General features: G+C 37.0%; 1 protein-coding gene across 1 annotated transcript; it reads left to right on the top strand.

The window, feature by feature from the left end:
* Nucleotides 1–674: 674 nt before the first annotated feature.
* LOC124363565 (zinc finger MYM-type protein 1-like) lies at nt 675–2,144 on the top strand. Its single transcript, XM_046818819.1, has one exon. It carries the CDS (start codon nt 675–677, stop codon nt 2,142–2,144), a length of 1,470 nt encoding a protein of 489 aa, XP_046674775.1.
* Nucleotides 2,145–14,377: the final 12,233 nt, after the last annotated feature.

Raw genomic sequence — 14,377 nt, 5'->3', positions numbered from 1 at the left:
ATTTCTCAAACAGCGTCAGAGAATACAAGGATCAAAAACGATATTTATCCAAATCTCTGTTTCAACGAACATTGAAAAATGGAGAGGTTTAGGACAGAAAGTGGATGGTATTCTCAAAAAGCAAGGGTTCTGTTTATTGTGGCCCTTGTTTGGCATTCAATTTCAAAGAGAAATCCCAGTTTGATTGTAAAGACGGATTCAACGACTGGAAAAATGGTGAAAGTCGGGCCAGTCATCACGAAAACTCACCAATTCACAAGTCGGCAATCATTACTCTAAAATCACGAGAAATTGCTCTGAAACGTGTTGGCAGTATGTTAACTGAGCAGCTAGACAAAGAAACCAATTATTGGAAAAAGGTTTTGGCCAGGGTTATAGCGGCCGTTAAGGCCTTGACATCAAGAGGCCTTGCATTAAGAGGCGATGATGAAATCTTTGGATCAAACAGAAATGGAAATTTTCTTATGGCTTTAGAGCTTATCTCCGAATTCGACCCTTTTTTAGCTACTCACATTGAAAAATATGGTAATTGTGGAAGTGGTCATACAAACTATCTCTCTTCCCAAACGTGTGAAGAAGTCATTGAATTAATGGCTCAAAATGTAAGACAAGAAATTTGTGAAGAATTGAAACAGTCAAAATATTTTTCTCTCATAGTTGATTCAACCCCAGACATGTCTCATGTAGACCAGTTGGTTCTTGCAGTCAGGTATGTTTTAAATGACGGTGTACCCTGTGAACGATTTCTTACCTTCATCCCGTCAGTTGGACATACCGCAGAGGGTATGTTTAAAAGTGTGATGAGAGAACTAGGAAATCTGGAAATAAACATTGATGACTGCCGAGGCCAATCGTACGATAATGCCTCAAATATGTCGGGGACTTACAATGGTCTTCAGGCAAAGATAAAGAGCAAAAGTCCTTTAGCTCTATTCATCCCGTGTGCGGCTCATTCTTTAAATCTGGTCGGATCATCTGCTGCTGAATCTTGTGAAGAAGCGTGCAGATTCTTCATGTTGCTTCAAGAACTTTATGTGTTTTTTACATCTTCTACAAAACGATGGGAGTGCCTGATAGGTGTAATGGAAGATTCTTATCAGAATAATAAGACTATAAAAAGGGTGTGTCCTACACGATGGTCGGCTAGGGATGATGCATGTCAGAGCTTGCGAGAGTCTTGGGACGAAGTGTACAAGGCTTTGACAACAATTTCAAAAGACCCAACAGAAAAGGCTACAACCAGATGTGAGGCTCAAGGAATCGCTCGGAATCTAGAACGTTTTGAGACTGCATTTATGGTATGCTTCTGGAGCACTGCCCTCCATAGAATTCACAAAGTCAGTAAAACTATACAAAGTGGAACCGTTGACGTTTTGTTAGTCAGGGATTTGTATGGTTCTCTAGAGGAATATTTTGTGTCAGAAAGAAACAACTTTTCTTATTTCGAGGAATTGGGTATGAAGATAACCAAAACTGAAACATACGATTCATACGAAAAAGACACAAGCAGACAAACCAAGCGAAAAGTCTGGCCAGACGAAACCCGGAGTGAAGAAGTCAACCTGACTGGCAGAGATGACTTGAGAATTAACACATTTCTTCCAATTCTAGACTCCTTTATTTGTGAATTTAAGAGAAGAAAAGTGGCCTATAGTGACTTTGTAGATAAATTCTACTTCCTGACTCAATTGTGTGACAGCAAAACAGACATCAACATCACAGAAGAGGAACTAAGAAACAAGGCAACGAAACTTCATCAAATTTATCAAAATGACTTAGATTCCGATTTTATTGAAGAGTGCATTCACTTCCAAAAACACTGTGCGGTGGGAATGGACAATCCCTCAGATAAAACGTTGGAAGGAATTTCTACCTTTTTGAGAAAGAACTCGTTGCATGATGTTTACCCTAACTTGGACATAGCAGTACGAATTAGTTTGTGCATACCTGCAACTAATTGCGCGGGAGAACGTAGCTTTTCCTGCCTTCGAAGAGTTAAAAACTACTTACGGACAAGCATTTCTGAAAACAGGCTCAATTCACTTTCCCTCCTATGTATAGAAGCAAATTTAACAAAGAAGCTCTCTTATGAAGATTTAATTAAAGAGTTCTCAATTAAAAAGGCTCGTAAGAAAGCTCTGTAAAATGTAAATAGCCTACTGTATATACAATAAATTAGTTCTGTTAATCACACAATGAACTTGTATTAGAATGTACAAACGTTATTTTTAAATATTTCAACTCATGCTTATAATAAACCAGTTATTCAAATAATTTTGTCAACTTTAATTTCACCTTGCAAAACCATTTGATTGATTTAAATTAAACAATTTTCCAAGATTTGAAAATATTTAACAACATTCCAAGTAAGTGTAAGTCTGCAAAAAATACACATTTTCTAAAATGTGTGTTATTTGGGCTGCAGTTCCATATAGTTCCACCGGCACAATCGAATACGAACATATCGATTGTTGATCAAGCTAAAACATCGTGCCGCGGCGTTAGGTTAGGTTATTTCACGTTATTTTGTGTTTCTCGGTCGGTAAATAACGTGAAATAACCTAACCTAACCACCGCGTCGCGATATTTCCCCGTTATTTGACTAAACATTAAAAAAATTTATAATACATTAAAACTGTTACGAAATGCTAAACGCCATCCAAATTACTATTTTGTTCCTAAAAAATGCAAATCTTCCCGGGGGGGGGCCGGACCGCCGGACCCACTTTTGGCGGGGGGGGGTGTGCTCCCCTTTTTGGGGCGGCAAATTATCTTAAGCCTATAGGCGGCAAACTGGTAAATCCGGCCCTGGTTTCATAACAACAACAGTATTTTAATTTGCTCTAAACTTAAAATCATCAAATTTCAAGGTTTTACATTATAGTAATAACTAAGATAAGAAATGATAACATGTATTAACATAAAAGAAATATTACTGTTAAAAAATCCAACTTTGAACACATAAATCAGTCTTTAAAATTTGTCTTGGTATGGTATTTTTCAAAGCAAGCTCCAGGACAAATTCCTGGCTTAGCGTTACAAGTGTTACAGAAGAATTTGGTACGTCTTCGAACGCCTACTCCAGTTCGATCGCTACACACAGCGCAGTCCTTTGTTTTTCTTTCTTCAAGGGGATACATTATGTGTAGTTTGCCATTCAGTCTCTGTTCATCACTAATATTTGAGGGTCTAAGTTTTTTGTTTGTATTTTAAACTTCACCTACTAACTGTTTAACTAATTGTTTTCTAAATTTTCTTTGGGTCATCTTCTATCCTTGTGTTTTATTACTGTTAAACAAAATGAAGGAATTGACAATTCCGGTTTCCAATAACCAAATAAAGATTTTTCTCCACCATCTGATGGATATTCTTAAAAAGGCGTATGATGATATATACTGGTCTGTTAGGTCTACTCCCCCCATAGACTCATTGTATTTACATACAACGGTTGGCTTTTGTACAGTTTCCACTACTCCACTTTTCTTCACCCGTCTTACAGTTTGCATGTGTACCGATTGTATTAAATAATAATTCTGGGGTAACTGGATTACCGGTGGAAGGAGTAGGCCCAGAAGAATGATAAGGACTGGACTGTACAAAAGAGGCTGCTATCAGCGAGGCGCGCATCGCAGATGGCAGTGTTTGATAACGAAATTGAGAGGTGGGGTGAGGTAGACGTGCCGTACCTCCCGTTTGTTGATCGGAAGTTATAGTAACGAGTAGACTTTGAAAGTGCTTAGAGTTAATCTTTTGCTACATCAAACCTGCGGGTAAGTGAACCATTAACTGGAGTCCAGTTAATATTCATTCTTAGTTATTTTGAATAATTTTGGGGAAAGAAATATTGTAAAAATTAAATTTAATGGGAATTTAGGAACTTGTTCTTTTGATCTGTGCAATATAAAACTTGTTGGTGCAGTGAGCACATGTATATAAAATTTTATGTAAACATACTAAAACAGTTTGGTGGTTGTTGCAGATGCTTTCAGCAATAATTTTTAAATCTCTAACACTGAAAAGAAGTAATAGTTGAAGTAAAGTAAAGAAAAGAAAGAAACAACCCTTCTTACCTTACCAGATCGGGTCAAAAATCCTCCTACACGGCTAGTTTCTGGTGGACTAACATGCAGGTTCCAAACAATTTGATGGAACCTGTCTTTTGAAAAACTGTCTTTAAAAAAAAGGCTGGTAATCCACGTAGGCACTAGAGAAGTAGTCTTCTATTTCTGCCTTCAGATTCATTCCCATATTTATTAACACAGCTAAAAAAGATGTCATTTCAGGAATTGTCACTTCCTTCCATGACCAGATAGATCGCTTTCTTAACGGAGCTTTCTTAAGTATTTTCTCTCTGGCATATCTGTTTGTTTCAGTAAAAATTTCTGTAAGTAAGCTATCTGTAAAAAACAATTGGAAAAAATCTTTTTCCGTCTGTGGCATTGGGCCACGAGGTGGTCGAAAGCCACTATTATTAGCATAAATGAATTTATTAAACATTACGTCGTTGTCAGTCCATTCTTTCCAACCATCTCCTTCAGCAGCCTCTTCCTCTCTCTCTCTTCAATTCCTACAGCCTGGTCTTCTTCTCCATTTCCTTCCCCCTGTTCTTCACTTATTGCTTCACTGTTAGAAAACTGTTCCTCAATCACTTCCTCAAAGTCATCATCGTTCACTTCAACATCATTATTGTATCCAATGTACTGCTCTTCTAATATATTTGGATTTATCACTAAATATTGTCACCTACTTCATTAAGTACTTCAAGATCAAACAGTTCACCTACATCGGAGTCAATATCACTTTGATGTGCAGAACCACAACTATCTGCTAATTCATTGTTTAAAATGTCCTGTATATCATCGTGTTTGTCAGCAAAATTATGCAAATCACTCATTCTGCAGGTAATCAAAACTTACTTTTTCCAATAAACAGCAAAAATAACACAAAACAATTACATGGCACAGTTGGCCATTCAACCTGAGAGCACAAATCATTAAAAACATTGCCGCGCTGAGGCGGAAATGGCGGCGGCTAGCAGCGCTGGCCATTCGACCTGAGAGCACAAATCATTAAAAGCTTTCCCGAGGTGAACTACAAATGGCGGTGGCCACCAAATCAGATCAGATCAGATTTTTACTGCCGCAACATTCTATAACGCATGGCAAAAGTCAACTTTTTACTTGCTAAAATTTTGTCATACACCCCACAATAGATCTCATTCAGACATACAATTTACAAATTTACATACATTCATTCGCCAATGATTCCCACTTCCAGCGGCGGATTCAGTCAGTCTTTTTAATTGGTGGTCTCCCAATCATATGCTAAAAACTCGTCTACATTATAAAATGCTTGTGACACTAAAAAGCGTTTCAAACGAGTTTTTAACACCTTGGGCGTTGGAGCGTTTTATATTGAATTTGGTAATTTGTTGACGAAATGAACACCTGCCTGTGAAGGCAAGCGTTCATAAACCACCGTTTTGTGTCTACCAGTTCGGTAGTTATCTCTGCCTCTAGTCTCATACGCATGTATGTCTCGGCCATTCGTCATGGTACATTGACATACAAAACAGAGTTGTTTCCAAGATGTAGAGACTGGGCAAAGTCAACAGTTGTAAATTTTTGAAGGCTTCCTTGCACGACTCTCTAAATTTCAACAGAGCGATAATGCGGATCGCTTGTTTTTGCAGCTTGAACACTCTCATAAATTGATTGTTTGCACAAGCTCCCCACAACACCAAACCGTAAGTGAGATGGGGGTAAATCAAGCCATAATACGCCATCATCAGAACCTGAATAGGGCAGTATTTGGCTAGAGACCTCAAAACATAAATGCCTGAGGTCAATTTGGAGCAAACGTGATCGATGTGATTATTCCAAGTCAACCCTCGATCTAGGTATATTCCCAGGAATTTCGAGCAGTAGACTTCTTCCAGCATTGTGTCAGCCAACATAACAGCTGGCTCGTCATGCCCATCTACTGATCGCAAAGCAAAATTTAGAAAATTGGATTTTGCAGAATTTGTCTTAAGATTAAGGCTGTTGAAATGTTGGACGCAGTTGTTGATCTCAACAAAACTCTGCTGTTCCAGAATCAATTTTTATTTTCTAGTGAAACAGAGAGTCGTGTCATCAGCATACTGCACAAGTTTTCCGTGCAGAAGTGATGAACCTACGTCATTGACATAGATCAGGAAGAGAATTGGACTGAGAATTGAGCCCTGTGGGACACCATAGCTCAGGTGAATTGGTTCAGATAATTTGTTTGAGATCTGGACAATTTGGGTTCTTTGGCTTAAAAATGAACTGAGCCACTGGAGAGGCACGCCTCGGATGCCATGAGATTCAAGTTTGTCAAGCATTGTAACATGGTCAACGCAGTCGAATGCTTTCGATAAGTCTAGGAACACACTCAATGTGGGATCCCGACGTTCTAGCCCCTCTACAACCATATCGACTAGACGTACAACTGCGTCTATTGTCGACTTACCCTTCCTGAAGCCAAACTGGTCTTCAGATAGCTGGTTGTGCTTATTTAAAAATTGAAGTATTCTTACCAAGAAAAGTTTTTCGAATATTTTGCTCAAAACTGGCAAAATTGAGACAGGGCGGTAATTGTGTGGGGAGTGGGGATCATCTTTCTTAAAAATCGGGCTTACTTTCGCGGTTTTTAGGAGTGAGGGGAAAACTCCTTGTTCAAAAGAGAAATTTACTAATTAGGTTAATGGTTTCACAATATGCTTTGAACATGTTTTTATTAGCCACATCGACATTAAATTTAAATCGTTTGATTTTTTGGCTGGGAGCTGCTGAATTATTTTTTCAAGCTCTTCCTCAACGACAGGTGCCAGTGCCAGGGAGGCTACTGGACACTGTCTCCGTCTTGGGATTTCTTGTGGCGGTGATGGGCAAGGGCCTTGCTCACAAGCAACAGATCCGAAGAATCTGTTAAGCCTATTCGCAACCTCAACCGCGTCCTCCACAAGTCTGTCACCATTTTTTAATTTGATTTGATTGTTGCATGATTTGTTTTTATTGTTGATGATGTTCCAAGCAGTTTTAGAAATAATTTTTGAAAATATAATTGATTTAGAAACATCATATGCCTTTGCCGCCTGGATCACTTTTCTGTAAATTAGTTTGTAATTTCGAAAAAAACCGTTTGAATTCTTCGTTGTGTGATGTTTTCTGAATTTCTGAGAAACACTTTAGTTTTTCTCTATAAATTAAAATTCCTCTCGTGATCCATTTGTTGTTTGCCGTTTTGGGACAAACTTGTATGGTTTTGATAAGGACAGTACATGTTAACATGAAAGTTTAGTGTATCACTAAACATTTTAAAATGCTGTTCTACCGAAATACTTGATTCTTGGAATTTCCAATCTTCTTTGGAAAGGGAAGTGTTGAGGAGAGCGATGTTTCCTGGCCTTAAGTCTCTTATTGTTTTAATGATTTTGGGCTCCCTCTCGATTTTTACTCCACTAATAATATCCTCTTGGCCGTAGTGGTCCGAGATAGCTGTGTTGACCACAGACACTGTGACATTTGGGAGATTAGATATGATATTGTCGATTTTCGACTGTGTAGACTGTGTCACACGCGTTGGCGTTTTCAACCTGGATGTGGATTTGAACCTGATTGAGAAATTTGGAATTCGTCTGTATTTTTTGGGTAGCGTCAGTCAATTTTGCCCGTCGGCCGTCCGTAGGGTCCTTAAAAAAACACAATCAGTTTTATTAGAATTCGCAGGAGATGAAGTGGCAGGTGAACAGCTGGTGACGGCCTCGTCAAAGGTCTTGTTGCCAGTACGTGTCATCGCGCATGCTGGAGGTGACACCAGCGCGAGTCTCGAAGGAGCTGGTCTTGGCGTCTCAGGCAGAGGAACTGGTCTCGAGGGAGTATACACAACAGTCATCGGCTCCACAGGCTGCACTGCCGCTGGAGAAGGTGCCGCCGAGTTCGGTTGTTGATGGTTCTCGCAGGAACCAAAGTCGGCCAGTCTCCCCGCAATCAGTCGTGCCAGAAGCCTCTTGCCGCACATTCTCAAGTGCATGCCGTGGGCAGTAAATTTAGGACGTCGGATGCAGTTCACCTCCAGTACCCTTACATCCTTATGCCGATTGCAGAGTTCCGTTATGTATCCATTCACTATCCTGATCGTCCTGTTTGTTGCGTTGTTAGGAGCTAAGTCATGGCGGTGGGGAAGTGTAGCTACTAGCACTTTGGAGGATGAGCTAAGTTGTTGAAGGATTCCCTCCATGTATTTGTAGATTATCTCCTCCTTCCCCGCTGCAACATCATTGGTGCCCGCTGTGAGGACATAGCAGTGGTCCGCAGATGGTGGGCTGTTCGATGGTGAGACGATGTGCAGCAGGCCGGCTCCGGATTTATAGACACCACTCACTTCGTTCCCTGGACCTGTGAGCTTACCGACAAGACCGGCGATATGTCGGGTGTGACTATCACCCAATATGGTGACGCCATGGAAAAGGATATGTATTGGGTTTTGTTTTTCAGCTGTCACATGTTTACTATATTCATGTTTTTTCTTATTTTTCTTTCTTCGTTTTTTGTTGTTGTTTATTTTTTCCTGAGAGGACACAGATTTATTCTCCCTGAGAACAGTCTCCTCATCACTTAGTGTCTCTGGAGGGTTTGCTATGGGAGGTGTATGGATATGCGACAAGGTGGGGCTTGGTTTGGTCAATATGGAGGGGGTTTTGTACAGTTTTAACTGTTCTTCAACAGGCCTTGATTCCCGATATCATATTGGATGCTTCTTCCTTGAGGATGTTGCACCTTTCACAAGGTCGCTTCAGCCTCGTTACTTCTTCCTCCAGCATTTTAATAGTTTCCTTAGCCGGCGTCTTGCCATCAGCTACACGTGCCATGATCTCAGTTTGGGTGGTTCGATGTTTAACGGTGGTTATAGCAGGTTCCAATGTCTTTGTTCGAGGAGGAGGAGTCAAGTGCAGAGGAAAGACTTCACTCGTGTACTGGGATAGTCGCATATCGTTTTGTATTGCATGGTCGAGTATGGATTTCATTTTCGTTTTCAGCTGCAATATCTCATTTTTCAGGGCTAATTTTTCATTCTTTAGAATGCTGTCAGTGTCTGGCGTTGTCAGTGAATTTTCTGCGTTAGTTGAAACTTCAGATTTAGGAGTTTTATCCTTCGGAGACGACCCTGGAAGGTCCGGGGTAACGGAGGTCGGAGTGTCGGACGCGGTAGTGCTGGCACTGGCCATTCGAGGGCAAAGGGCTAAATCTGTATAAATGGAAATAGCCTTATTTAATTTCAATAAACATTGAATCGCAAAATGTACTTTCTCCGCCAATTGGTATATATTCAATGTGTATATATTCAACTAAGACGGGTTTTATATAAGTCTTTAAATTTATAGTCATAGTTAGATAATAACATGTATTTTTCATCTAATTAATACTAATAGTAGTTCGTCTAGTAGTTGTTAAAAGTCAACTAAGGTGGGTTTTATAATAACTTTTTAATTTATAGTAAAAATTAGATAATAATTTTGTCTTGTATGTCTAATACTTGGTATTTTATAAAAATGTACTACAGTTAAAAGTACATTAACAATGACACTACACGTTTGTTTCTTTATAAAATGAAAAATATTGTTAATAGTTTAGAGCATTTAGATCTGGAATTGGTCTATTAGTTCAAAAGCACAGTCTCACGAACTTTCATCTAGCATAGTTTTGCCCGACTGCTTCAAAGGGAGTCTTTGGTGTCAAATTCTGACCATCTTATGTTTCAGGACATTTTGTAAGGATAATGAGTACTTACCTAATCGCTGAAATCTAAAACTGTGTTAAAAATATTGTTTTATTCCCTAGAGAATGTTCCAGTGTAAATATAAACATACTGAAAATAATAAAAAAATGTTTAGACTGAACATTTGCACCTCGTGTCGTCGCGACCGGAAGAGGGCACTTTTCCAGAGGACTAATATTATTAACCGAGGATCCGCCACTAGATTTTCTCTATTCAAACCTAACCAGCTTTGATGAGGGAAAGATAAACTAATAATTTAGATATGGTTCCGAAAGTTCCTTAACTATTACAATTAACCCTAAACAATGTACATGTACTTAAGCCTAGACGATGTATATACACTTCTACCCGGTCTACTCTACACGATATCCGCACGACTCCGACACAACCTCCGCTCTCCGCTTGCTAGCCTAGGCAGGAATCATTCTACCAGAACCTGTCCAGCAGAATTCCAAATATTAGGAGGCTCCCATTGTTAAAGCTATGACCTAAAGGTCGGCGCAGCTGGCTATCGTATTCGCGGCTATAGATGGATTACCTGCCAAATTCAAATCTATAGTGGCACTCGCCGCACATTTAATTACATTTGACAAGGTAACAACCTCTAATGTAATAATATTTCATTATTTAAAATTAATATTAATTTAATTAATATTTCAACACTTTAAACCAATATGGGATTGTGTTGTCACTTTAAAAACCAGTGGGGCGTAGTCCTGAGAGATTTACGAAATAAGAATAAGCCTATATTCATCCTAGAGGCTGTAAGAATTACCATGTAAAATTTCAGTACAATATGTTAAATAGCTTACGGGTGAAATCAAAACAAACAAAGGGACTTTTGCATTTATAATATTACTATCAGTTACTCGTGCAATTTCATAGGTTTTGCACATATATGAGCAATTCTGGTTCGAGTTAATTATATTTCCGACGCCAATGTAGAGTTTTGTCTTCTTAAAACAATCAAGATCATACATTTAAAGTATATTTATGGGCATTTAAATTTACTCTGGTCTTAATATTTTTAGTTCCAAAGCTAATTTGGCTCTCTCCCAAATCAAGAATATTATATATATATATATATATATATATATATATATATATATATATATATATAATATTCTTAATATATTCAATATATATATTACACAGCTCTGAGACAGCTACTTAGATTGGTTTTATAACAGTCTTTAAATATATAGTAAAAGTTAGACTACATTGTCTCTTAAATCTACACTGCTGCTTTGCACACAATTTAGTGGTCTTTACACGTTTATGAGTAGTGCTGGTTAGAGTGAATTATATTTCTGATAACAATGTTGTGTTTGCCTTGTTTCCACGATCAAAAAATTACTTCAAACAGTTGAAATTCTTAATTGTTTTGTTCCATAGTTGATTTTGTGTTGTTTTCTGATCAATAAAATATGTATCACAGATCACAGAAGCCTACTTCTGTGGAAAGAAAATTAAAATAGATTTTATGTGAATCTTTAAATTGATAGTAAACTGTTTGTTTAAGTATTTTATAACGTATAGAGCTGGAACTTATATATTAGTTCAAAAGAAGAGTCCAGCGAAATTTCTAATTAAAAAGATAGTTAATTCCTCTTTTCTTTATTGCCCTATTTAAGCCTAAAGGTACTGAATTTTATTAATTTAAGATTAAACAAGAACATATAAATTGTGTGGACTCCACTTACTGAGTGTTCCACTTATATTTGTGAGAGTAAGAAATAATCATCTTGGAATTATTTCTGTAATATATACTAACACACATTTTGCTGAATGCAACCTTTACAAAATTAATATTTGTTTATTTATAGGTATGTTCCATAATAAATGTAAATATGTGTTTTTACTATCATTTAAGGAATAAACGTTAGTAACCAGGAGGCCCGGATTACCCATAAGGCCAACTTAGGCCATGATCTAGGGGCGCAAGCAGAGAGGGGAACATTTCATGGACTAAAATACAGATTGAAATAAATAAAAACTCATCGCGCGTGAAGAAGAGTAACGAAGTCTCAAGTGTAAACAGATTGCTCTCTGTTTGCAGAGCATAATTACGCAGTTTACTTCAATTTCGTAGCCTGCAGGTTTGAGGGGGAGAGTAGGTGGTATGAGCAGGCGTTATGTGATGACTCACCGGAAATACAGACGACTAAACGAAATTTTGAAACCACACACAGAGTGGTTTGAGTTTGTAGGCTACTTGTATTTGTATTATTTTAAAGTGTAATTATTAAGTAACATATTATTTACTGTGATTCGTATCATATGTTTTACTGTGCATGGTATCGTTATTATAACCTTCGTTATTGGCGTATTTTTAACGCTTTCAGTGCCTGTAGTATTACACTATTGTAACACTCCCTGGGCTGTCTCGAGACCAAATGTTGGTAGTGTAAGGTTTAATAATAATCTAATATCCAAGACTACCTACTAATTATTAATTGTTTCTCTCAATGCAAAAAATCATCAGCAATACGCGTTTTGAAGATCAAAGGAGAAGATAAGATTCAGTCTAGAATAAATGATCAGCTGTTACTCACAACCTAAACATTAGTTAATATTTTATGCAGATAAGAATATGCATTTTTGTGCGTCTGTTTTATTTTTAAATAAAGCTAAATTTCAATACCTATTATTAATTTTTTTCCTAAGTAATTCACATGAATCTTTTCAGAATTAAATGTTCTACAAATCTGTTTAAGAAAAAAATGACCTTTATTTAACATTTATGGAAGTAATCTTACGTTAAACACAAAAATGTGTTATTTCTTTGCACCAATTCTTGTGTTTTACGTAAGATATCTCTGAAAGTATTGCATTTACAGCTCTGGGACGAATTTTAATAAATTTGTCAGATATAAAAACATAAAAAACAATCGTATTTGTATCTTTGTAACTACCTTTACCATTTTTATACGGCCTGACTTCACCAAGGGTTCTGAAATCCGGGCGAAATCTTTCGCTAGGCGTAACTCGCTAACGAAGCGTTTCCGGGCATATGGTTATATGAACTTTTTTACTTGTTTTTAGCTATAGAAGAAGCTCCCGAGAGATTGCCGTTTAGTTTTGAATCACCCTGTATATATATTTTCCAAGACGTAGTTAGTTTCTAACATAAATTCTTATACAGAAAAAGGATCTTATCACATAATTTTCTTAAGTTTATGGCACTAGACTTCCGGGAGATTTTTTTTATTCTTAATACTATTAACTTCGGTATCATTGCTCTTTCCAAATGTAGATGACCTCTGTTCATGTTTCAGCCTCTTTTATTAGAATAGTTTTAGATTTTACATAGCTGGCCGAACATCCGATGCCAAATGAGGAATGAAGAAGGGGTGATTGCTTTATGAATCTATTGTTTCAGGAGATCTGGTCTAGACGTTATCTTCGCAATCGTGCAACTGAATATAAGCCAGGTGCATGGTTATATTCATTCACTCTTTCTCTTTAGTTTAGTCTAATATCCTCAGTTAATATCTGGAAATACTTTTGTTTAAAAAAGGGCTCTTTTAAATTATAAATTCTTAATGTTGAGCTAATTTAATAATATGGATTATAACTAGAACGAGTGCTAATTTTTACACGTACATAGTTTTTATCCCAGGGATGAAATAAGGACTATTTTCAGAGTTATTTATTATTTGAATCCACCACAGCTCTATTGAGAGTAGAATGTGCTAGATCTGCTTCTTGTGAATTACGATCAAATCAACTTTTAATCTTGTGATGTTAACGGAATCGTCCAGAGGTTAACCTCTGCTTAAGATATGCAACCATTGAATGAATTGTTTGAATCTGAAACATTATTCTTATCTCTCTAGTAAAAGATTTGATTCCTGGTTTATGGAGAAATTGTTAATGAATGTAATATAAATATCTTTTTATATGTCTCAAAGCCCATGTACATGAAATAAACGTTGTAAACAACCAGAGTTATTGCACAAAAATTGAACATAAACTCTTATTAGCGTGTATTTTTTTTCGAGGAGTCAGAGGTATTTCTTTATGAATACTCTGTTTAGTAAAAGAGAAATCCTTCCAAAAGTTCCTTTGACAGAAACCAGCCTATCTGACTGAGCAAAGATTACACAAGATGTGTGTAATTGACAAAACCACTTCACCACACACCTTAGTAGCATTGGTATTACAGCTTCTCTTACAAGCTGAAGTTTGAATTAATATTGAGTTGCAAATATACCCTAATGCAAATCACTGGATAACAATGTGCTTTAATAAACATAAAATCTAGTATAATAATAACAAACATTTTATTGATATTTAACAACATTAAGTTGTGTTGTAACTGCATCATATTTTATTCAACTTATAGCATTTTTTTAAATATATGAGTAAAACAAGATACATTTTTAGAAACGACCATAAATGCGATTCTAATCGTGCATTAGGTTAACTCTTAAAATCTTATGGGCCTCTATATAGGTATGTTTTTGTTTTTCGTTTTTACTGATTAACAACCATTCCTATCAGTAAAATATCACTCAGAGGGTTGTATTATATCAACAAATCACTAACTATAATAAATAACGATAAATACTAA

This window comes from Homalodisca vitripennis, chromosome 5, assembly GCF_021130785.1.
Source record: "Homalodisca vitripennis isolate AUS2020 chromosome 5, UT_GWSS_2.1, whole genome shotgun sequence".
In the NCBI taxonomy this organism is placed as follows: Eukaryota; Metazoa; Arthropoda; class Insecta; order Hemiptera; family Cicadellidae; genus Homalodisca; species Homalodisca vitripennis.
The sequence above is the reverse complement of the archived record's forward strand: the minus strand, read 5'-3'. Positions and strand labels throughout refer to the sequence as shown.